The sequence below is a fragment of the Ictidomys tridecemlineatus genome, chromosome 4, assembly GCF_052094955.1.
Source record: "Ictidomys tridecemlineatus isolate mIctTri1 chromosome 4, mIctTri1.hap1, whole genome shotgun sequence".
Classification (NCBI taxonomy): Eukaryota; Metazoa; Chordata; class Mammalia; order Rodentia; family Sciuridae; genus Ictidomys; species Ictidomys tridecemlineatus.
In genome coordinates this window covers 204,994,169-205,020,658 of record NC_135480.1, presented here as the reverse complement: position 1 = coordinate 205,020,658, position 26,490 = coordinate 204,994,169, and the positions used below count along the sequence as shown (strand labels likewise).

The window sequence follows — 26,490 nt, the reverse complement described above, 5'->3', positions numbered from 1 at the left end:
ACCTCCCTCCTGCTCTGGATCTAAACTCAATGTAAAGACTGAGCGGCTCCTTCTCTCTCTTTTAAAAACAAATGAGAAGATTTACCCTCCTGGAAGCATTGTTAAGGACTGCTCCAGGCAGCTGCAGTCACTAAGAACAGGCACATATGTTCCTGGCAGCCACAGGGAGGGGACAGCCCCCAGGCTCCCACTTGTCTCTGAAGGGCACAAGCAGCTCCAAGGGGATCAGGCCTCCTCCCTCCCAGGCCTCTTCCCTGGCCCACCATGGCCCTCCAAACACATGCAGTGGACACCAAGAGGTACAGCCGCCTCTGAAGCCCATTTCACAGAGACAACAGTGCCAAACAGTCTCTTATTAAAACTGACTCCGTAATCACATTCCCACAAAACCACTTTAGCTATGCTTTGTGTTCCAATTTCTCCTCTTTCAGCTATTGATGAGTGTCTCCTTCACCAATCATCAGCAAAAAATGATTCTGTGGCATTTCTCTCCTGGAAAATGCAGCTTAGAAAACATCCAGCAGACAATGAAAAAGTCTAAGAACCAAACATATTACAAAGAACTCAATGTATCATACAAGATGCTAAAAAGAGCATTCAAAAATATGTCTTTGGAGAAAGTCATTACAAGGATAGATAAGAGGTAAGTGGGAAAGGATCAATGACATCAACTTCACGACAAAGAGCAAAAAGGTTTAACATATACACAGAACTCCAACTGCTTGTCTTCCTGTTCAAATGTGACCCTGTCATTCTCTGGATAGTAGCTGGTCATAGAGACAAAAGGAAAAGGAACCAGATAATGACATTCTGGAAGAAGAAAAAGCAGAGAGAAACTATGTTCCAAAAGGTAAAGACAGCTGATGAGTTTGCTGAAGCTATTGATCCAGAAATACCATATTTCTTCTGATCAATAGCAAGATAATGGTCTGTAGCCAAAACATCGACATTATACACTGTTAATCTGCTTATCTCAGGGATAAGAGAAATGTTTTTTAATTGACTTAAATTCTCTTTTTGTACACCCAGTTTTTTTTTTTTAGTTGTAGTTGAACATAATATCTTTATTTTATTTATTTGTGTTTATGAGGTGCTGAGGATCGAACCCAGGGCCTCTTACCTGTGAGGCGAGCACTCTACCACTGAGCCACAACCCCAGCCCGCACACCCAATTTTAATATCACAAATACTCTCAGTTTGGACTGGCAGTGCTCACGAGTCCCATTTCACATACACAATCCCCAGCTTGGAAAGACTCAGCCCTGACTGCTTTTGGTGGGGAGAGCGGACTGTTCACAACCAAAGGCAGTGGGAATAAAAAGAATGCACTGAAGGAGGTCCAGGCAGAGTGCCTGTGGGTCTGCTCAGCTGCTCCTTTCTGAGTCAAGTTCATCTTTTCCAATTTCTCTTCTAGAAGGTAAATAATCCATTGAAGAAGAACTGAATATCTTGAAACAGGGACAGGGAAGAGAGGTACCTATTGCCCCAACATGCAATGAGGTCAGAGGGCAACTCCTGGTCCAGCAGGCTACTGGGTTAGAGACATCAAGAGGACAATGCTCTAGGCTGGGGATGTGGCTCAAGCGGTAATGCGCTCGCCTGGCATGCGGGCGGCCTGGGTTCGATCCTCAGCACCACATACAAACAGAGATGTTGTGTCCGCCCAAAACTAAAAAAAATAAATTTATTAAAAAATTCTCTCTCTCTCTCTCACCTCTCTCTTAGAAAAAAAAAAAAAAAAGGACAATGCTCTTCAGGTATGTCTGTCTACACGAAAAGCCATGGCAACAGAACAGGGCACTGCTGCTGTGGGGACTTCAGGAGACTCAAGAGAACACTCAAAGTCTTCTGTTAAAGGCCACTCCAAATTCTGTGCTCGCCACAGAAATGGAAATGCCTTTTTGTTGGCAATGTATGTGTCACAGAGGCTCTGCGCAACAGCGGCACCTCTGACAGCCAACTGCTCTGCTGACAGGTGGAGATGCTCAGAGACTAAACATAAAATTGCACTCGAAACCATCCCAAAGACGCAAGGACTACTGAGGCTACACCACCCAAAACAAAACCAAACGATATACAGAGTACCCGCTCTCTGAGTTGGCAGAGCTTGAGAAGGACAAACACTCTCCCTTGTCCAGGAAAAGGCTGTGGCCCAATGCTAAAGCATGTGACCTAAAGCTTGGTTCCCTTAGGCAGCATTCCCAAATTGGTGCCCAAAAACGAAAACCAGCAGTGAGATGAAGGGTCACTGGGCACTCATACAGCAAACTGATATGTCCAGCTCCAGGGACAGGTGACTCCTCCTCAGTCTGCAGGGAGGCAGATGGGATGTCTATCAAGTTCAATTTAATGGTAACTACAGTCATTTTACTGTAAAGAAGGAAAAATGCTGAATAAAATCAGTCCTATTTCCTGTTAATGGTGCATGCTGGTTGACAACGCCTCGTCTTGCTTCAAAGTTCCCCTCAGCTCAATTTCAGCACACGCGCACACGAGGTGGCTCTCATTTACCCTGCACACGACATAATAGGAAGCTGCCTGGGCTACATATGGGAAAATGAACTTCTTGTGGAAAAGAGGCTTCCTACAATATAAGAAATTCTTTCTGAAGAGTAATACTCTGCCAATTTCAATAATGATCTTTAAAAAAATGCAGCAAGGTGGCCAGACATATTCTTTCCTATTAGTGAGGAGAAAAAAAAAAAGAAGAAGAAGAAGAAGAAGAAAAAAAAGACCAGGCTTCATTCTTCTCCCCTAGAAGAAATGCTAACAAAGTATTGCTGGGCCACAGACCTGACTTTATAACAGGCATCAATTTTAATAGACGCTCTCCTCTCCCCCAAACCCCAAGGAACAGAAGCACCAATTACTCCTCACGACAGCTCAGACAACACGGCTGGCATCACGCGCAGAAGGGCAGGTGAGCAGCGCAGCCAGGGGAGGAATGTCAACAGTTCTTGTGTGACTGACAAAAACACACCGACCCTCCCTCTTCGGATCTGGAAAACATCCTCCGCTCAGCCCCTTCCTTGGATCTCCAACCCTTCTGACTCTGACCAGTCCTCTCCCAGGCCCCGGCTAAGGCAGGGACACAGCATTAGCTAGGGAGACACAAAGGCGGAATTCCTGTGTCCCGGGCAGCAGCTCTGCCCTAGGCCACCCAACACCACCTTGCTGAGTTCAGCTGAAAGGCCCATGGAAGTTCTCTGTTAGTAATTTTGTGAATTATTTTTTAAGTGAGAGAAAAGTTTACCTCAATAACACCACTCCTCCTTGCAGTCTATGAGCCTTTGCAAGTGGTCTGAAAGACCCCTGGTGCCTCATCTGCCTGGTCCACTCTGTCCTCTAAGAGTGCTCCCAGAGGCCTTCTTGCCATTCCCATTTCAGCACTTGCAGGGAGAGCAAGGGATCCTGCGCTCCAGCCAACCCTCAGCCCCTAGGCCCATGTCAACTCTGCATCCGTCCCCACCCTTCATCTTACAGGTTTCCACACTGCCTTTCAGGTGCTGAACACTGTGCTAGGGTTTTGAGAATGAAATCATCAACAAGGTAAATCTTTGCCCTCAGAAGCTGAGCATCCAGTGGGGAAAGGAGAAAATGCACGCTCAGACCTAACCCAGCCTCCAGGAGTGAGGAGGCCTTGAGGCCTGCACCCTCCCTAGCACAAGCAATGGAGCACCACTGAGAGCAGAGTGCTTCTGTGACATTACCTTCACAGCACTAGGCCGTATTTTCACTTCAGTCAGTGGTCATGAAATCAACAGAGCAGTCACAAGGAGCTATACTAAAAATGAAAGAGAAAATGAAATACTACATATAATAAGAATATGCATTTAATAAACCTCTTAGTTAAATGTTTTAATGTGCACACTAACTAGATCTGATGGAAAAACGATTAACTCATGTTGTATTTTAATTTTTCTTCTTGAAAAAATTTGTATTTTGAGAGAGAATCTTGCTAAATTGCCTATGCTGGCCTTGAACTTATGATGTTCCTGTCTCAGTAAATGGTACTTTAAAAAATTCGAAAATACCTTGATACCCTCCTAAAAAATTTTATGGGGGGCTGGGGATGTGGCTCAAGCGGTAGCGCTCTCGCCTGGCATGCGTGAGGCCCTGGTTCGATCCTCAGCACCACATACAAACAAAGATGTTGTGTCCGCCGAAAAACTAAGAAATAAATATTTTTTAAAAAATAGGTATAAACTAATAATTAAAAAAAAATTTTGTGGGCTGAGACTGTGGCTCAATGGTAGAGTGCTTGCCTAGTATGAGTGAGGCACTAGGTTCAATTCTCAGGACCACATATAAACAAAGTCCATTGACAACTAAAAACATTTTTAAAAAAAAATTAGTGACAATAGTACTATTAGCTCTATCCTACAAGTGAGGAAATAGAGGCTCAGACACATTAAGCAATCTACCCCAAATCACACAGCAAACAACTGGCAGGGCTAGGATTTAAACCGCAGCCTAGCAGATTTTGGATTCCCATTTCCAAGCACTAGTGTCTTACACCACATGAGACAGAGGTCAAGGTTCAAGTCTCCCTTATGTCATATTAGATATTTGGCTGTGGTCAAAATTACTTTTCCAGACCTTCGTGTTCTTATCTATACAACTGGTGTGTAAGCTTCATGTTTCCTTGTAGCTGTGACCTTTTCTCATTCTGTCCAGGGCCTCCTCCAACATTCAATCCCTAGGCCCCCCCGCCCCGCCCCCGGCAATCACTGATCTACTGTCCATTCCAAAAATGTTATGCCAAGAGAATAACACAATGTGTAGTCTTTGGGGACTGCCTTTCTGCCCGTGGCACATAGCACAGCTCCCTGGAGACTCAGCCAAGTTGCTGCAGGTCCCCTGTACACCAGCCTGTTCCTGGGCTGCTCAGTCTCACACCAGCACTGTCTGTCTAACCCTTCACTTGCTCAAGGACGTCTGGGTGTTTGCAGTCTGGGGCTGTTATGAATAAAGCTGTGACAAGGATTTGTGGACAGTTTTTTTTTTTTTTTTTAGTGAATGTTAAGTTTGTATTTTGGGGGGATAAAGTCCCAGGAGTACAACTTGGGGTTGTATGACAAGTACATGCTAAGTTCTGTAGGACTGTAAAACTGTCTCCTGGACAGGCTGTACCATCAAGATAAATCTTGATGATCCTGTAGAGTACAAGGCACAGTGGCACACACCTGTAATCCTACCAACTTAGCAAGACCTGTCTCAAAATAAAAAAATAAAAAGGGCTGGGGATGTAGCTCAATGGTAGAGTACCCCTGGTTCTTCTATCCCTGGTACCAAAAATAAACAAATAGCGGGGGGGGGGGGGCCTCCTGCAGTGATTTTGATGTTCAGCCAGGGCAGAAAGACATTTTGGTTAACATATTTCCTAAAAGAATTGGAAAAAACTAGGAAACCTCTTTGAATTTGACAGCTATGATTTCTTCTCCAGACTGATGGTTGTAAGGCACGCAACAGGTACTGCCTGTGAGCTCCAGTTACAGCTCTGTCACAGCACTCCTGAAGCAGATTTAGCCTGTTTGTTTTTGTGGGAAATGCCCACTATTCCATCTCTCTGGCTAAGCCAACTGTCAACTAACCAGTCAGTTCACACTCTGCCAGGAAAAAGAATCTCACTTCCTTTTTCCACCTCACACATACATATGTATCCATTTGACCACCACCTCAACTCTGAATTGTAATCCTGACTCATACAGATGGAGGGAACAGGGTCCAGTAGGGCAGGGTGCAGAGCCTCTGCCAGGAGTTATTATCTGGATAAAAATCAGACTCTGCTTCAGTGTTCCCCACCAAGACTGTGAACAATGTTCACAGTGCCCCTGCACTGTGTCTCCTGGGGACTCTCCACCCTGAGTCCTTGACTTACCAACCAAATCAAGTAAGGGGAATTCAAGAAGTGTGTGGCAAGGAGAAGGCCATGCCCTCTGCAGGGCAGATACAATTCCCAGAGGTCCATTTCAAGGAAGGAGGAAGCTGAAGAGGCAGAGCTAAAAGAGAATTAGCCAAAGCTAATAGAGAATGCCTCTATTGGCCCATGCATGCCCACCCAACCCCAGAAGTCTTCATGCAGCAGCGTGAAGAGGAGGGCCAGAGAGCTGCCTAACTTGCTTCACCTCCGGCAAAGGCAAATCTCTCCCAGCCCCATGACTCTCAGCAGAGGTGTCTCAGTTTTGGCTTCCACCCCTCCAGCACCCTCTACCACCCTCCATTCAGGGAAAGGAACAGCATCACAGCACTTCATTTTTCTGTCTCCCAAGACTGGCACACGCAGGCTCCAGGTAGAGTGGGCCGTGCGCAGCAGCCTCCCGACCACCCACTCCAGCCCCCTCAGCCCTCAGCCTCAAGGCAGCAAGCAGTGTAACAGCAAGTTTCCTCTTCACTCCTCTTTTTCTCTTTCTCCGTGCCCTGTGACACAAGTGATGAAACAAAAACTTGTAAAGGAGCACAAGTACTCTGTTCCCATCTGATAGCACATGCAGGAACCCTTCCTTCACTTCCCCAAACAGCAAAAGAACGAGACAATGTGGGTCTATACCACACACTCATCGCAGACAGTCTCTGGTAGAGAAGGTGGGCCTATTTCAAAGTCACTTGCAAGCCTCTGCTTCCTCCCCCAGTGGCAGGAACCCAAAGTTCTGGTTCTGGTGTCTCCTTCACACAGATGGGAAGGTGAGGGGGTTGTTTAATTCAACCCAAGAAGCCCCAGGGCTTCTGAAGCCCTCTGGGAAGGACATGGGGGGGGGCTGCACTCCTTGACCATGGGGAGGGTCAAGCGACTTCCCCCTTTATCAAAACTCTGGGTTAAACAGGAGCAATACCTGGTTTCTCAAGCAGCCAGGCAGGTACACAGTGGACCCTGAGAGGCTGAGAAGAGTGGAGGGAGGACAGCCTCTGTATGCTTTCCTAAAGGAAGAAAAAGAAAGGCTTGAGCTCATTCATGAGCTGATGCTAGACCAGGGCTGGCAGACTGCCTGAGGGCAGCTGCCTGCTTTTGTAAATAACATACTACTGAAATACAGCCATGTTCATCTGCCACGTGTTTACCTATCATCCATGGCTGCTTCTGAGTTCCAATGGCACAGCTGAGGAGGTGCAAGCCAAAAATATTTACTACCTTGTCTCTTTTAAGAAAAAGCTTTCTGGATAGGCACAGCAGGGCTCGCTCATAATCTCAGTGACTTGAGAGGCTGGGGCAGGAGGATTGCAAGTTCAAGGTCAACTAGGGAAAGCACCCAGACCCTGTCTCAAAATAAAAGAAAAAACGGTACTTACCCATAGACAAAACCCTGGGTTCCATCCCCACTGCTGCAATAGAAAACTTGTCAATGTGCAATTAAGTCCAAATCTGAATTTCTAAATTACTCAGCTCATACTGTCTTCTTAAACTTGAAGCTTACTTTTTACAAAACATTAAAGATGCTAAACACAGCATATGACAAGGGTAAAGTAAAGCAGGAGAGTTACTTGTTTCACTCTCCAAGGCACAAGGGAAATGAAGAGTCTCTGATCAGGTTGAATGTGGCAGGAAAGGAGCATCATGGGCCCTGGTGCCTGCATAACAAAAGAGGGGATTCTGTGTGCCACTAAAAGGGGACAAAAACTAGTTTGGAGGTCCAGCCCCGAATGTGGTTTACTATACACTGGTGAAGTGGGTGTGTGAGAAAAGGAGAAAACAGCAAAGGGAAAGGAGGGAAGAATGAAAAAGGAGGAGAAAAGATGAAGCAGCCAGGGAGCTTGGAAGCCAGGCACCAAAAATGTTGAAAGAAGGCGAGGACAAGTTTCTAGAAGGAAGTCACATCAACTCTTTCCTTTTTTTTGCTACTGAGAATGGAATCCAGAGGTACCTAACCACTGAACCACACCCCCAGCCCTGTTCTGTATTATACTTAGAGACAAGGTCTCATTGAGTTGCTTAGGGCCTCTAGTTGCTGTGGCTGGCTTTGGACTTGTGATCCTCTTGCCTTAGCCCCCCAAGCCATGGGGATTACTGGGTGTGCACCACCGCACCTGGTAAGTCACATCAATTCTGAGACCTGAAGGTGAGTGAGAGATGGCCAGGGGAACTGGCGAGGGGATAACTTTTAGGAAGAGCAAAGAAAAGAGATGCCTAGGCTGTAGTGGTGAGCACAGGACTAGGAAAAGAAACTAGAAAGGCAGGGAGGCCATGGCCAGCTTAGGAAGATCTGGACCTCTGATGGCTGGAAGCTGCAGTTGTCCTAAAGGAGACACAGGATACATCAGCGTGGCTGCAGGAAGAGGCTCCAGCTGCAGCATGAAGAAAGTACTGTATGGGAGAGGTGCCACAGAGAGACCAGAGCAGGATTTGTGAATTGCTGGGGTACCAAACACACATCTCAAAGACTGTAAGAAAGTTCAGGTGTCAAGACTGAAGATGCTACGGTACAAATGATTTGATGTGAAGCTGGAGGGCAGTGGAATGACTGCTCTTGCTGAGGAAGGGAACCTAGGCAGACCCTGAAAGCTGAGCTCCAAATTCCTTGCTTGCGGGCTGGGGATGTGGCTCAAGCGGTAGCGCGCTCGCCTGGCATGCGTGCGGCCCGGGTTCGATCCTCAGCACCACATACCAACAAAGATGTTGTGTCCACCGAGAACTAAAAAATAAATATTAAGAATTCTCTCTCTCTATCTCTCTCTCTCCTCTCCCACTCTCTCTTTAAAAAAAAAAAAAAACACTCAAATTCCTTGCTTGGTCCCAAGCAGGATCAAGAACTAGCAATCTCACAGACAGCTCAAAATTGTCACTCCCTGGAATGCAACTAAACCAAGCCCCCTTGTACACCAAGAACCAACCTGTCCCCTATTGCACTGCCTTACACAATTCATCTTCCATTTTATGTTTGAAAATCTCAACTGTACTGAGTCAAGTCTACAGTAAGGTTCTTTCTAGTTAAAGTAAAGTGCTTTTAAGTGAATAACATCTCCAAAAAGTTTTAAGTGACTGAACTTCAACCTCCTAAAGGTTAAAGAACCCTGCTTCACAGTTAAATCAGAAAGTTCACATTGCTAAAGAAGCGATCTGGTGAGCGTCTGTCACAAAACCCCAAGCCAAACCAAACAAGAACCTGCAAAACCTTTGGAAATCTTTAATGCTAGGAAAAAAGTGTTGACATTCCTGCTTCTGGTTCTGTATCCAGGCTCTGTACTTTTCTAAATTCTTATTGCAATGACAGCAAGACTTGCAAGACTCAGAAAGCTATCAGGTTAACAGAGAACATCACTTCCCCCAACAGGGTCTGTGTGTTCATATACCTAACTCAAGACACAGAGAACTGGCCCAGTACCTTTATTCCCATTAGAACATATCTGACAAAGACCAGGCCAAGAGGCCCCAAAAGCTCAGAGTTCCTAAGGTTCTTGCTGAGCTCAACAGCAAGCCCAAACTCTACAAGGAAAAAACTTGGAGAAATGTGTAAGTCTGTTATTTAACAATGATCAACAGAAAGATTAGTTTTATCAACTGGGATGAAGAATGTAAGAAGCCTGAGGAAAAAATGTCTTGTTCTTCAATACAGTTTCCATTGTTACAGAAGACAAGATGTCCAGAGATGATGACAAATTCGACAGGACACACACCACAGTATCCAGTGGGAGAGTGGCCCATTCCCACTGTAAGAAGGCTTAACATGTAGAGAGGAAAACGGAAATTGCGTTCATTTTGTTTATGAGTATTTATTCTCCAAAAGGCAAACAGGTTAAAAATATGCATTTCGAAATATCAGGTGAAGACACATGATATAATAATGAACTTGGTTTTTAAGTATGATTCTGGCTGTTGGTCAATACATCTGCCTGCTACCCAGTTCTCCCTTATTGACAGATTTGGAACCTTTTACTGATTTCTTTCAAATGGATACACAAAGGACTGATGGGAGAAAGATGTCTGCACAATGCCAGAGGGGGGTTTCATTTGCAAATATTTAGGTGGTCCTTATGCAAAGGACACAGGTAGTCTTACCTGTTCACTGTTTGACACTTCAACTCTGCGGAAAACAAGGCTGAATTGTCATGAAAGACTGATGAGTTGTGAGATGTATTGATCCTGACTTCTGGAAACACTGGGCCATTGGAGACTGTGTCCATTAATGAGACCTGTGCTCAGAGCCAGAGAGCTCAGTTTGATTTTGACGTTGATGTCCCATAGGACATCACTGGATGTTCAAAGCATGAACACCCTACTAAGGCAAGGTTACTTTGCATCACAGCTCTTAGCTAAGGCAAAAATGCAGAAAATGTCATCAGTCACATTTGGTCTAAGAAAATACCAACATCAGTAATGTATAAAAAGATCATAGAACACCATTTTGAAAAGCAGTTCAAATGGTTATCTTAGTTCCAATGGCCTTGGGGTAGATTATCCACATGTGTGATCTTAAAGTTAAAAAACAAAACAACAACAACAAAAAACAGACAAGAATTTTGTACTCAAAATGATGCATGCTGTATCCTCAAAGTCTTCACCTTGTCAGTCTAAACAATTACTCAAAAATTTCCCACATCTAAAAACAATAGCCATCTCTACTTTTAGAATTCTTGAAGAAACCAAAGAAATTGCAGTAGCACCAAATTTACATATGTGTATGTATACTTATGTATATACACACGTGTATATACATACATACAGACACACACACACACACACACACACACATATTATTTTTTTATACCAGGGACTGAACCCACTGAGCCACATTCCCAGCACCTTTTATGTTCTATTTTGGACAGGGGCTCACTAAGTTGCTGAGTCTGGCTTTTTCTTTCTTTTTTTTTTTTTTTAAAGAGTGAGAGAGAGGGAGAGAGAGAGAGAATTTTAATATTTATTTTTTAGTATTTGGCGGACACAACATCTTTGTCTGTATGTGGTGCTGGAGGATCGAACCCGGGCCGCACACATGCCAGGCGAGCGCGCTACCGCTTGAGCCACATCTCCAGCCCCGAGTCTGGCTAGTTTTTTTTTTTTTTTTTCTAAAGAGAGAGTGATAGAGGAGAGAGAGTGAGAGAGGAGAGAGAGTGAGAGAGAATTTTTTTAATATTTATTTTTTTAGTTCTCGGCGGACACAACATCTTTGTTGGTATGTGGTGCTGAGGATCGAACCCAGGCCGCACGCATGCCAGGCGAGCACGCTACAGCTTGAGCCACATCCCCAGCCCCAAGTCTGGCTAGTTTTAAAAAATATTTTTAGGGCTAGGATTGTGGCTCAGTGGTAGAGCACGTGCCTAGCACTTATGAGGTCCTGGGTTCAATCCTCAGCACCACATAAAAATAAATTTTAAAAAGGTATTAAAATAAATAATAAATTATTTTAAAAATTATTTTTAATTATAGTTGGACACAATAGCTTTATTTTATTTATTTATTTTTATGTTGTGCTGGGGATTAACCCAGTGCCTCAGACGTGCTGGCAAATGTTCTATCAGGGAGCCACAGACCCAGGCCTGAGGCTGGCCTTGAACCTGCAATCCCCCTGGTCTCAGCCTCCTGAGTTTAGGCATGTGCCACCACACCCAGCCAAATTATATTTTTTCTAAGTACATAAAAACAGTTACTTTCTTTGGAAGATACAATACTTCTATTCTGCACTTTCCTTTCTTTCACTTGTATCACAGAAATAATACACAGACAGGAAGAACAGCAGAAAACCAGAGAAGACCCTTAACTATGTGCGGATGTAAGTGTCATCAAATGACCCTCACACCCTGTACAGGATTCTCAAATTCCTTTTGGGATAGAGAAGAAAACAAAAATGAATAAAACACTAAATGTATGAATGAATAAAATAAAAACAGAAGCTTCTTGAAAGAGCTTGTCATAAATGGGGAGGTGAAAACTCAGCAGATATTGTGAAAGGTCACCATCCCTGTTTCCTTTCTTGGAGTACAAGATGCAGCCACAGCTTCCTCAGAGCTGCACACCAAATCTTAGCTTTTCTTTGGAGGAAAGTGGGAACTTCAATTTCCACACATGCACTAGAAGAACTGAGAGCTAAATCAAAATTCTCAAAGGGGTCAAATGACTTCCAGATGGATGTTCAAGGCCAAGTCTTTACCTTGGAGCCCAGCTGAAAAAATTTCTGTATTATCAAGGCAAATAGGAACTCAAATGCTGGAGAATTGTTGAGAACAATTATCCTAAATACATCCCCTCTACCATTCCTCTCAAGAAAGCGATGCTGGAAAGAGCCGTTAAGGAAAGGGCTGAAAGAGTCAAGCATGGCTGGTAGGCTCACTCTGACCCTGCGGGAGGGCACGCAGGGAACTCACCTCCATCGTCCAGGGGCCGTTTCTGCACGCCATATCCATACACGCAGGGATCCACGAGAGGCGTGGAGTTGTTCAAGTGAGGAATCGAATCAATCTTAGCAGCAATCTACAAAGAGAATCAAATTTAAATACTCAGTAACAAATCAAAGCCGTATAAGAACACACAAGAGTCCCATGAAGGGGCTGTTACCCGCTTCTCCCCCAACGACCTTACTGTAAGGCATCATCACAACAGGCCAGTTTTCCCTGTGAACTGAGTTTTCTTTTGGCCTTAATAATGTCTTTAGAAATAAAAATACTTCCCAAACTGTGCCTTTACAGGCAAATCCATATTTTTAAGTAGTCACTAAATGTATAGGTATGCCTCATCTTTTTTTTAATTGATTTCATTTTTTAAATACATGACAGCGAAATGCATTGCAATTCTTATTACACATATAGAGCACAATTTTTCATATCTCTGTTTTTATGTAAAGTATGTTCACACCAATTCATGTCTTCATACATGTACTTTTTTTTTTTATAAAGATAGAGTGAGAGAGGAGAGAGAGAGAGAGAGAGAATTTTTAACATTTATTTATTTTTTTAGTTCTCGGCAGACACAACATCTTTGTTGGTATGTGGTGCTGAGGATCGAACCCGGGCCGCACGCATTCCAGGCGAGCGCGCTACCACTTGAGCCACATCCCCAGTCCCCATACATGTACTTTGTATATATGTATGACACATCTTAAAGCAGGCAGACAATATGGAGAACTTGATTCAAAAACCTCATTTTATTACAGGGTTCTTTTCCCTTCGGCAACAAATTCCCCTATGAAATAAGAATATTTTATAGGCCTGGTTTGCTCAGAAACAACAACTCTTCAGGACTAAATCCATCCTATTAACTTTAACATCCATAAACTCATGATGTGAGCTTCACAGACAAAAAATGATAAACTGCTCCTCCACGTTGGAAATGTCCAAACAATTTCAGAAGGATTCCTGCCCCACAGAAAAGGGAGGCAACTTCTGAGAACAATGTCAGCAGCTGAAGTTGTTTATCAGCCAAAGAACAGAACATAGCTAGTAAGTTTTCCCCCCAGAAACAAATGCCGAACTTCCTACTTATCTACTTTGTTCTCATTAGGAAATTAAACATGGCATAATAAATCAGCTCTCACTTAAGCAAAGGAGTATTTACAGCAACTGTTCTTCATGTCAGTCCCTTAGTAAAGCTCAACAAGCAGGGAGGACAGAGGGCAGCCAGCACAGCTGTCCCATACAGCTGAGGTTTTCCTGGTAGTTATGTGCTAGTCCAAAAGTGCCCAGAAGTCTGACGCCTTCTGGGACCAACATGAAGATAAATAACCTTAAACAAATAAATGACAAAGATAACCACGAGACTGAAAACCAAATGCAGGCCTTGGAATGCCAGCCAGGCTCCCAGGCATCCCAAGTCCACTGATGTCTGCTCTCCTCCCTTTCATTTACTGGTTCTGCGATGTTAGGCAAGTCTCCTTCCTCTCTGCATAAACCCTAGGGTACAATACTATATTAGTTTTTGAAATATAGTTAGGATACCTTGAACAAAGGAGCTTCAAGTAGTAGAAATATTTTACAAATACCAGGGTTTTGAAAAGAAGGCAATCCATCCAACAAATACTAGTTATCTCCAGTGTGACGAGCTGTTTGAGGAACTGGGGCTGCTGTGCAGAATATGACCTAGGAGAGACTCTCTTGAACCAGCAGAGCTGGTGGGGACTTATAGGGTACACAAGGTAATCAGTAACTGATCACTCCGGCTGGTACTAAGCGTTAAGATGACATACACAGGGCCCAGAAGAGGTGCTTCAAGTAAAGCAATCAGGGAAGAGCCACTGCAAGGAGGTATCATCTGATCTGAGAACTACATGAGGAGGAGGCTGGCCACAGAAAAACCAGAGGATGTCCTAGGCAGAGGGAACAGCTTGTACAAAAGCCCTGGGGCAGAACAGGCTTGCAGGTATGAGCCTAGAAGAGATAAGTCAATTTAACTGAGCACAAGGACCTAGATGTATTCTTACGGGTCTTGGTAAAAAACTTGGATTTTATAGAAAGGCTGATGGAAGACTATTCCCAAGTTTTAATCCAGAGAGAAACATGCTCATTTTTATTGTTAAAAGATCCCTTTGGGGGCTGGGATGTGGCTCAAGCGGTAGCGCGCTCGCCTAGCATGCGTGCGACCCGGGTTCGATCCTCAGCAGCACCACATACCAACAAAGATGTTGTGTCCGCCGAGAATTAAGAAAAAATAAATAAATGTTAAAATTCTCTCTCTCTCTCTCTGTCCCCCTCTCTCACTCTCTCTTTAAAAAAAAAAAAAAAAAAAAAAAGATCCCTTTGACAGAATTGTAAGGAGATAAGGAGAGGAAGATCATTTAAGAGGTACTACTAGTATAGTAGAGGCCAGAGGTCAGCAAATTTTGATTGGTGAACCACCTGCTTTTGTAATGAAGGTTTTATGAGAACACAACCACACATTTGTTCATATATCACCTATGGCTGGCTTTGCACTACAGGGGCACAGAGACTGTGCAGTGTGCAAAACCTAAATGTTAACACTTACTACACAGACCTTTAAAGGAAGTTTGCTGACCCCTGCCTAACCTAGAGATGATGGCAGCCTGAATGCATGCTTAAAACTTTTTTCCCCACCAGTAAGAAAAATACTAAGAAACCCCAGCTCATATACCAAAGACTCAGGTAAGGAATCATTTGCTCCAAACAGCACACTGCCCAAGACTTGCAATCTCATTCTCCATATTTTTTTAAATTTTTATTATTTATTTTTTAGTTTTCGGTGGACACAACATCTTTATTTTATTTGTATGTGATGCTAAGGATCGAACCCAGCACCCCACGCATGCCAGGCCGGCGTGCTACGCTTGAGCCACATCCCTAGCCTCTCTCCATGTGTTTTGAATAAGCTTGTGGTAGTTGGCTACTTACTCAAGATGCAAAAGCTACCTTTAAGGAATTATTTGGTAAAGCAGATGGATTTAAAAGGTAAGAACACTTCAGTGGCTTACACTTCACAGGAGACCACAATAAACTGAGCAGCAAATGGCTGGTGTAGGGAGTGTCAAGATTATTGTCCCAGTTGTTTTTTAAAAATGGTCCCAGCAAGGCCTAACGGATGGCACATTCCTGTACTCCCAACTACTTAGGAGACTGAGGCAGGAGGATCATAAGTTCAAGGCCAGCCTAGACAACTCAGAAAGACACTGATTCATAATAAAGTAAAATAAAAGGATTAGATGTATAATCAGTGGCAGAATACTTGCTGAGCATGTGTGAGGTCCTGGGTTCCATCCTTAGCACCATATAAAATACTTAAGCAAAATATGGCCCTAAAACTTCCCAGCAGACAATGAAGATGACCCCCAAATGAGAAAGGGGTAGCCTGGCACATTGGTGCATGCCTGTAATCCCAGCATCTCAGGAGGCTGATGAGGCAGGAGAAGTGCAAGTTCAAAGTGAGCCTCAGCAACTTAGCAAGACCCTGTCTCAAAATAAAAAATAAGGGATGTGGCTCATTGATGAAATACCCCTGGGTTCAATCCCTTGGTGCGAAAAAAAAAAAAAGAAAAAAAGAAAAAGTGGGTGTGTGGGTGGGGGTTCTATGGCTAAAGTTTCTATAATTCTCTGTGGAATCCCCAACAGTATGTGCATCAAACCACTCTCTCAACAGACCACCCCCAAAAGCTCCACACATCAGGCACATCATCTCTATCCCTTCTGATGATGCCTACTGGCCTCTAGCTCTTTTCCCTTCCTTCTTACGTAGCTAAAATGTATTCCTGAATCCTTGGCCTTCCTTATAATTTATAAGAAAATTCCAGTTTCATATGGTGCTGGAATGTCACATAGAAATGTTACAAGCTTTCTGTTCCTAGTTTTGATTAAATTGACAAATGTCCTTCCAAAATATGACAAGCCTCTCCGATTTGTTCCTAATTCATGATTGCTTCAGTTTTCTATAACTTGGGAAGTCTGCAAAGAGAGAGGCAGTCCAGAGTAATAGTTAAGAGGTATAGTGCTGAAGCCAGCAGGTTGCTTTTGAATCCTGGCAATACAAATGTTAGATGAGTAATTATACTTTGCATTTATATTATACTGTACATTACAATATACTGTAAAGAAACAATGTATTCCTTTATTCATAAAGCACATTTCTTGTTCCAAGAAATGGTTTTAAATATCTAATAATGAAAATTAAAATAATTTATTGAGTGCTTACTATGTGGCAGGCACTCTGCTAAGAACACTTCAGATATATTGTTTTTCTCATGATTCTCTAGGAAACTGGTATTTCCATTTTAAGACAAAAAAAAAAAAAAAAAAAAGGCCCACAGAAGCTGAGTGACCCACCCAAGCCACCCATTCTAAAAGTGAAGAATAGCATTTAAGCCTGGGCTGCCCTGACTCAGCGTCTAGGCTCCTAACTATTAGGCAACCACCTCTCTCTCCTCCACTTCATACTCTCTAAAACCCATCTAAATTCCTGAGGACTTAAAAACCTAATGACTCCCAGTGCTACAGTTCAAGGGACTGCTCACATCCTCACTCATCTCTCTCTAAATAGTAGCTGCTTCGGGAATGTGAGGTTCAGAATGGTGCAGGCCAGAAGATAACAGAAGCACACAAGCTGGGATACTCCAACAAAACCAAGGCCACTCTGTTTCTTATCTGCAGGCATGACCTTGGAGACTCTGCTAGTGATTTTCTATCACACAAGTCACCCCCTCCTTTTGTGGGGAGACAAATGGGTTATCTCACTACTTGCACTACTTTAAGCACAGTAATAGATGAAAAATAAATCACTATCTTGGACATTTAGTCCCTAATGCAAGAGGCAGAATAGAGGGGAGGGGACTACCACACCAGGAGTCAGCTGAGAGTCCTGGTTTTCCTGCCACTCTTCCATTGTGTGACCTTCAAGGGCCCTGTTCCTTGGTATTTTCACCTGTAAAATACAGGGCTGATCATACCCATATTTTCTAAAGAGGATACAGACAATTCTAGAAGGCACATGGATCAGTACTTTTTTTGGGGTGTGGGGGTGGGGGGTTCCAGGGATTGAACTCAGAGGCTCTTGAGCACAGAGCCACATCTCCAGCCCTATTTTGTATTTTATTTAGAGACAGGGTCTCGCTGAGTTGCTTTAGTGGCTCACTGTTGCTGAGGCTTGGCTGTGAACTCTCAATCCTCCTGCCTCAGCCTCCAGAGCTACTTCGATTACAGGTGTGCACCACCACACCCAGCTTATGAATCAGTATTTTTATTAACATATATACACACTGTCCTTAATTACCTTTGATGCATGGCTGTTTTCCACTTACAATAGTGATTTTCCTTTTGAAAATACTTTAATAGTAAGTAAACAGTATAATGAGGTCTCATTTTTATGGCAAAAATCATAAAGGTGGTAAACAAATCACTGAAGTTAGGAAATACAGCAATTAATTATTCCCCTTTTTTTTTTTAAGAGAGAGAATTTTTAATATTTATTTTTTAGTTTTCGGCAGATACAACATCTTTGTATGTGGTGCTGAGGATTGAACCCGGGCCGCACGCATGCCAGGCGAGTGTGCTACCACTTGAGCCACATCCCCAGCCCCCAATTATTCCCTTTTCTGATTCACATAGTAGTCCACCTTACAAATCCAAAGGGAAGCTAGGACTACCTACACATACCTGAGAACTTTATACTAAATAGAAACAGGTAAAGGCCCCAAATGCCAGAAAGTCACCTACACACCCTTCTCCATGCCACTAACTATAACTACTCCTGTTCTCGGAGATCCAGCAGACAGGTAAAGCTCACATCGCCATCCAGGGAGTGGGAACCTGCTTCGGGGCAACCTGTGCTCTTCAGCCACAAGAGTGGCCCTGCCTGGAAGAACACTAAGGTTGGACTGCAAATCTCTGCTTCCCATAGCAGAAGCAGAACCCAGGCACTATGCTAGTCTCAGAGACAGGGTCCTGAACCTTGGTGTACAGGGGAAAGCCCTAAGCCGGCATCCAACTTCCTGATGTGTTACAAAGAGGAAAGTATACCAAATTCATTGCTCCCTTACCAGGCTGTTGCCCAGTGCCTTTCTTTAATTTTCAATGATGGTGTAAAGTAGTTAACTATTCTCATTATTATGAATTTAGAGACAGTCTACCTGGAATGTATCTCTACGGATAGCAAGGTAATAAGTGTAAATCACCCCAAAAATGCCAGCACATATTAAGGATCCAGAAATGTCTGCTATTTTAACCTTTTGTCTAAATATAATAGTAATACAGAAGAGTGCACGGAGCCTGCATTTACAGCTCACTGCATTTTCACATCCTTAGCGCCTATGATTAAGGGTCCAGATCAAGACAGAGCACGGGCTGTGGTGTGGCTCGTGTGGTAATGCACAGGAATCTCCAAGGCACTGGGTTCCATCCCCAGAACAGAGAAAGAAAACAAAACAAAGGAAAATGAAAAATATTACCAACAGCACAGAAAGTTGACTCATGGCCCCTTCAGTAGATACTACCCACCTCGTAACATTAGCTATTTTCCAAATTACTATTATCAAGGATTTCCATTTTTCAGATGAGAAACTGAGGCTTAAAGAAGTTAAATAATTCGTTCAAGGTCACCAAGCCAGAAGTAGCAGAACCAGAGCTTACACTCACACAATCTGAATTCAAAGTTCTGTCTTCTAAATAACCACTTCATGATACTACTACTCCTTGGGAACTTTGTGACCCTCAAATGAGGGAACATATCTAAGAACTCTTGCCTGGCACCCAGCACAGCATGGGCTCCATGAATGGTAGCTATTGTCATTAGAGATGGGGCCTGGCTGATCCTGCCCTATTTACTGGCATTAAGCAAAACAAGAAATTCTATGACAATGAGATACGGTGTTAGTTCTTCTCAGGAGCTTTTCCTGACAACCTCATCCCACCCACATTTGGGCAGAATTAAAAACTCCTCTATTTGTTTGCTAAGCACTCTGTAAACTACCTACTCTCTCCCCACTACTGAGCTCTTTGAGGAAGGGCTCTGTCACAATCATATTATACCCGAGGACAAAAGTTCTTAACTGGGACTTCCAGGTTTTAGCTTTAGAGAAATCATGAATTTCATGAAATTTAAGTATTTCTGGGGGGAGGATCAAAATTTTCAGAAATCTCAAAAAAATCCAAGTTCTGAAAAAATTAAAGAACACTTTCCCAATGCTTAGCAAAATGCTTGGCACAGAACACATGCTCATTAAACTCTGCTGAATTTAAAGTAGGTATGGAGAAGTCCATCTGCAGGTAACATGCTAACATGACCAGCTGAGGCTCTCAGTCGAAACACTGATCCACGTGGTCTAAAAGGACATGCCCCATTAGTATTTTCCCTCCTGATAGAGTTCCACCATCATCCTTTCAAGGTTTTGTTCACAGATATTACTATAGCCAGGCATGGTCACACACACCTGTAATCCCAGCTACTTAAAAGGCTGGGGCAAAATTGCAAATTCAAGGCCAGCATATGCAACTTAGAGAGATCCATCTAAAAATCTAAAAAAGAAGATGGGCGGTGGGGGAGGATGTAGCTCAGTAGAGCATTTGCTTAGCATGCACAAGGTCCTGGGTTCAATGTCCAGTACTCTCTCACCCCAGCGTACAAAATTCTGCTGTTGTCACTACTACTCAATTAATTCAGCAAAGAAACCATGCCTGGGGCTGGGGATGTGGCTCAAGTGGTAGCGCGCTCGCCTGGCATGCGTGCGGCCCGGGTTCGATCCTCAGCACCACATACAAACAAAGATGTTGTGTCCGCCGAGAACTAAAAAATAAATATTAAAAATTCTCTCTCTCTCTCTCTCTCTCCCCTCTCTCACTCTCTCTTTAAAAAAATAAATAAATAAACCAGAGTGATCTCTATTCTCTTTATTAAAAAAAAAAAAAAAAAGAAACCATGCCTTCTTAAAATACAGAAGAAATGGGTTCAAGAACTACTCCCCATACAGCAATGTTGCATCATTTTGGTTCATTAGTCTCAAATATGCAATGAGAATTATAGTCCTTGCCTAGATTATTTCACCTGGTGTTGTGAGAATGGATCAAACTCCACAATACGGTGAAACCAGCTAAAAATCTGTCTGATTTATCTTCACATTGGCCCAGCACCCAGCAAGAAGCCATGAACTCAGCAGCTCCTCACATAATGGTGAGTGATCTGAACCACACAACTTGCCCTAATGTTACTCAGTCTTGCAAATGATTTGTTACCATCTGGCATTAGAATAAAAGTACAGTTCATACTCCAAAAGTAGTACTGACTATTCTTTCCCAATGTTTATAATAAAACTCCAACTGCAAAACATTTTCAGATGGGATGATCTAAGGTAAATCAACAGAATAAAAGGACTGCACACAAAAGTAGGGTAGAAAGGAGTTTGCAGACATTCAATATAACATATAAAAAAGAGAACCACAATATAGTCAAAACTTCAGCTCCAGGTAGGCAGAAGCTTTGAATGATCATGGGTTTAAAGGGACTGCCAAGATTGTCTAGCTCAACATTTCCTAAAGTTTGATCCACAAATGTGATTGGTTCCATGAAAAGAGGACATGAAGGGACATAACTTCAGGAATTTTTTTAAATTTTATTTTGTTTTTTTAATGTGGTGCTGAGGATTGATCCCAGTACTTCACATGTGCTAAGCAAGCACTCTACTGCTGAGCCACAACCCCAGCCTCAGGACTTTTTTTTTTTTTTATAGCATACACCTTACACCCTTGTAGGAGATAATGCACACAAGTTATTAAATGCACAAAGAAGTCCTGCAGTAAAGCCAACTAACCTTTATTTGACCCTGCATGCTCTAAAATTATTTGCCTAAGTGCTCTTTTCCATGGAAGATATATCAAAAGCCTGATGTTCAAAAGGCTATATGGCCAACCTCGTCCATGGTCCTGGATATACTTGAAGGAGACTCAGACCTCCTAACTCTCCATATAGAGTTCTTTCCATTAGAAATTTTAAAAAAATTTCTAAGAAAAAAGAAGTTTTTTTTTTTTGTTGTTGTTGTTTTTTTAAATCTAAGATGAGTTGGGTGTCGTGGGGCATATTTGTAATCCCAGCAACTCAGGTGAAGGAGAAGGACTGCAACTTCAAGGCCAGCAACCCTGTCTCAAAATAAAATAAAAAAGGGCTGAGGATGTGGCTCCATGGTAGAGTGCCTGCCTAGCATAAGCAAGGCCTGGCTGGGTTCAATTCCCAGCACCCACTGGTGTCCCCCACTCTCATCCCAGGGATTTGGGGCTTACAATTTAGAAAAGGATCAGGAAAAAAGCTGTCAATCCAGAATCCCAATGGGTAGTTTAAAACAGCAGCATGGTGCCAAGAATAAAGGTAACCCAGAGTGGACACTCATGTGAAGGGGCAGCAGCTACTCAGCTCTTGCTGATGGATGCCATGCAGGACAGGAGAGCAAAGTAGTCAGATGTTTTCTAAATAAATGAGAAATCTCAATTTTAATACAAAATCACTCTAATTTCTAAGTGTTGGTACTGTTTGGGTCAAAGTAAGCATGCTTATAAGTCCACTGTAGCCCATGGGACTATTCTGAAAACTGCGGTCTAGGTATCTACAGGATTATTGGGACTTCAGAAGAAAGCAAAGTTTGACAATATGCACAATACCAGATTTTAAATTAAAGATGAAGAAATCTCAGTTGAAGACGAATGAAGCCTTAAGAGGCTTACAATGGAAAGCAATTCACTTGCTATCCACTTTTCAATACCAAATAGCAATACTTCCATTAACATGTGGTGACCTAATAGGGTCAGTGACATCACCAAAATCCTTTAACAAGGACTCATTCTTTGCCGACAAATATACTGAGTGCCATCAGAGCAAATCTACAGGAGCAGCCCATAGATTTCCTACAGAAACTGATTTCCTTTGAATGTTTGAGAAACATAAAATGAGCATAGAGGCATCAGCCTCCTACAAAATTCAACCACTGAACATGTATGACAGACTCCATGGAGTGCAACTTGAATCTTGTGAGCATTCAACACACTAGACTTTTCCAAGTCAAAAAAACATATATTAACTGAGCAAAGGCATAATCTCTTAAGGTTATCTAATAGTCAATAAATTTAGCTTTTTCCTTTAATGGCTGATGTACAGTGCTCTCTTAGAGTTTTCCCAGTGACTTGGAAGGCTCAGGAGGATCCCAAGTTTGAAGTCAATCTCAGCAACTCAGTGAGACCATGTCTCAAAATTAAAAATAAAAAGGGCTAGGGATGTAGCTCAGTGTAGTCTACCCCTGAATTCAATCACCAGTACCCCCCCACCCCCACCCCCCCAACACACAAAAGCCAGCATCTTAAAGCATGAAGTCCCAAATCAGCCCGGGTGTAGATATACAACACACACCTCAAATTATTTACTGCTCAGTTTCAAAGTGGAAAATGGATGTATAAGGAGGCATCGTCCAGAGAATTATGGAACTTGATGCTGCACGCCAATCAACATTTCCCTAAAAATAAGCCAGTAAAGATTACGTTCCAGAACTAAAAATCCTCTGAAAGGTTACTTTCTACTGATTTTATAATGCTTGGTCATACTTACTTGGGTGCAGGGCCATCAGGATGCCTGACTCCATTTATGTAACATTTATGCTACATTGTATATGAGTAGAATCCTCAAGTTATGCAATGCAGAAGCATTGACTTGGTCAAACTCAAAAGAGGAGCCTGACTACTAAAGAGCACTGGCAAAAGCAGCTCTTTAAGTGACACCTGGCAGATAACTGGTCCAGCAGCTGGAAGGCTACTTGGAACTCCTAACAGTATAGCACACAGACTATGTGATTGCTCCTACTTTATGATGGGTGCTTCTAAACTACCAGTGGATCTTCTGCAGATATTTTAAAAATATCTTCAGAAAAACTGAACAGGATAAAACAGATTTGCAATTACTGATCCCAAATCTTAGTGAGGTCCCCTTGTAACTCAGCCAGTCAGGACAGAGGTGCAGAGTTTGGCTGTGGAAGATGACTCACTCTGGCTTTGAACTCACATCCAACCTTTATTAAGATCCTGGCCTCTCCAAACTAGTTAAAGACACACTTTATTTTTATTTTATTTTTTTTAGAAAGAGAGGGGGGGAGAGAGAGAGAATTTTTTTTTAATATTTATTTTTCAATTCTCGGCAGACACAACATCTTTGTTTGTATGTGGTGCTGAGGATTGAACCCGGGCCGCACGCATGCCAGGCCAGCGCGCTACCGCTTGAGCCACATCCCCAGCCCCTAAAGACACACTTTAATTCTGCTAACCATCCAATGAATTATGAGCTAGTTTAGATACTAGCTATGTTTTTTTTAATACCCGACACTTTTAGATCTTCATCAATAGGACTGAATCAGATCACATGTTTACTACCCTTCAGAACAGATATAAATTAATTACCCATTTGTGCCAAACATTAGTAACTCACTGGACCTCCCGCTGAGAAAAAAATTTCATGGAACATCTTCCGAGACTCCCTTTTGATCTCAGAATACCATGCTTGAGTAAACTAACAGCAACCATTGGTTCACTTTGTTGGAAAGAGTCCAAAGGATATACAAGGCTTCAAGATGCCAGAAGAGAAGCTCAGTGGATTAGGTGCTAGACTCCATATACCAGATTGAAAAGAAAGCAAAGATTCAAATCCCAGCAGGGTACACTCAGACTCTACTACAATTGGCTAGAAAAACCGAGCACAAGACAGCTTACAACTTTCTTAACAAAAGTATGAAGGTCCTGCAGTCGCTGGTATTTACAAGGACATATAAGAGGCGGGAGGTCTATAGTCACTCACATAAAGAAATATACTATCTCTATTTCCACTTGCTGGGGGGCAAGGGGATCAAGTTTCTGCAACATGCTTATATATACTATGGAGAAGGAAAACCATGACCACCCAGATGCCCAAATAGTATGAGGTCCTTTGAGGAAAGCTTTACTGTTATCACACAATATTAGATTTCTAACATTCCATTCTTGCCCAATACAAACTGTAAAATAAACCTAAAATTACCCACAAACCTGTTTTTTTTTTCTTTAGTTTTTAAAGGCCATCAAATCCTTGAAGACAGTATGGACCTCCAGCTGATAACATTCAGAAGGAACACACTTAACAGCCCTGGCTCCATTGGGCTATTATGGCTCCAGTCAATGGTGCATCTCAAAGCTGAGAACAATTCCAATGAAGTGTCACTGCTAGTAGTAAACAGCACTGCTTCAACAATCCACATTAAGTCAGCATTTAACACCTGAGAGTCTCCCTCTTGAGCAGGTTGTCCAAGAGTATGAGTTCAACCACTGCCTCAAGAGAAGTAGAAAGTCTTCGCAATGTTTCAAAATCATTTTATGTTCAATTACAGGCCTTCTGCAAACTGAGGATCTGAGCTCTTTAAGGTAGTGGCTACAATTCTTCCAGGACACAGAAGGCCAACAAGGTGATTGTCACATATCAGCACAGAGTGATAGGCATTACATATTAGTAGCCAGTGAGAAACAAGGTCGAGGACCCTGTACTGCAGAGGAAAGTAGCAAGCAGTGTTGTAGGGGGGCTGGATGGTATGTTCATCCACTGTAGACAGAAGGTGACTGAAGTCTAAGATGGAGATACTACAGTAATAGTTGGTACCTGGGCAGTAAGTAACAATTCGTCAGACAAAATTTTAGGTGAAACCACAGGGTTGGAAAGTTCTGGGATCCAATATAATGTCTACAGGAGCATCAATATTAACATGAAAAGTCAGTATGTGGGAGACAGAAAGGATGCCTCCCCTGGAATACTGGAAAGAGACGGAAAGACCACATCTTCAAGCTCTGGAGTGGAGGCCTTCTTCTAACACAAGTGAGTCCTGTGGCTTTCTGTTAGGAATCAAGCAGTCATTAATTTCAGCCCAACTTTTAAAGCATCAGTGTTCTTACAATTTATATAGGAAGAGATGACGAACATGAGACATTCAGCAAGGAAAGTTTGTTAGGACCAACTTAGTACGTTTTAGACACAAAAGAATGACACATTCATTCTAAGCACCGCCAAAAGCCAAACAATATTTTTGGCAGGTTCCATATTCTTCTCCAGGGAAGCTTGCAACCTCTTAATAACCTATTTTATCTCGGACAAATGCACACTGTCAGAAGGTAAAGTTTCTCTTCCAAAATGGGTCCCTGTCATTCTCTTCAGGAGAGGAAAACTACTGCCACTTCTGCCTCTTGGGGACCACCCACTTAACACCTCCTCTCTCCTGAGAACACCTTTAAAAATAAAATATCCTCGAGTTCCCTCCACTCCACCTTCGAAACATAGAAAGCCAAAGACGAAGGATTCCAAGTTTTAACAAGCTCTTTACTGGGTGTTGAGAAGATACCCTTATACTTACAGCCAGATCCTCACTAGAAGCCTCCGGTCCACCCGCTCCCGAACCTCAGAACCCATCACTGGCTGCCCCGGGGGTACAACCCGGGCGCTGGGTCGCCATGGGCGCTCTGGGCAAACGCTTTTCCAGCGGCTTCAGACACCTGGGAGACCCGCCCGACAGGCTGAGCCTGGGCCTCGCGGTGGCGCCTCGTGCCCCGGCTACTCCCGGCTGTAGGCGCCCGGCCGAACGGCCGGGCCCGGCTGAGGCGTCGACTCAGGCTGTCTCCAGCCCCCAGGCCCGACCCTCTTCGCCTGCCCCGGCCCCGCCTCGGTCTCCCGTGCTCCCGCCGGCCGGCTGCGCCCGTACCTGCCGGACCCGGTGCAGGGCGTCCACGAAGCCCTCGGCCTTCATGCCCACCGGAGCGCTCTGTCCCTGCACCAGCTCCGCCATTACCGCCGCCGCCGCTCGGCTCCCGGGTCCGGCCTCCCGCTCCGCTCCGGGACCCGTAGCCGGAAAGGGAAAGTCGCCCCACTTCCGGCGGAAGGGAGGCTGGGACGCTCGCCGCGACAGGAGCCGCGTCTGCGGGGCGTGGTCAGAGCACGTTGACCTCCCGACCGGAAGCGGGGGCGGGGCCGCGGTGCAAGGGGCGGGCCCTGGTGTCGGTCGGAAGGACCTGGAGGCGGCTGTACCTTCCTGGTGCGGGGTTCTGTTTAGGGCCGTCGAATATGTGGTGACCCGCCCTCGAGGCGCGGACATGGCC

At 43.6% G+C, this 26,490-nt stretch overlaps 1 protein-coding gene across 3 annotated transcripts in view; it reads right to left on the bottom strand.

The window, feature by feature from the left end:
- The window catches only part of Fubp3 (far upstream element binding protein 3), a 51,233-nt gene extending 24,967 nt beyond the window's left edge, over positions 1 to 26,266 (bottom strand). For all 3 annotated transcript variants that reach the window (XM_005321084.5, XM_021723636.3, XM_013356764.4), the window contains exons 1-2: positions 26,097 to 26,266; positions 12,295 to 12,400 (exon numbers count right to left, since the gene is read on the bottom strand). In XM_005321084.5, the coding sequence (XP_005321141.1) occupies positions 12,295 to 12,400; positions 26,097 to 26,180 (190 nt within the window). In that variant the 5' untranslated portion in view covers positions 26,181 to 26,266. The remainder of the gene's footprint in view (positions 1 to 12,294; positions 12,401 to 26,096) is intronic.
- Positions 26,267 to 26,490: the final 224 nt, after the last annotated feature.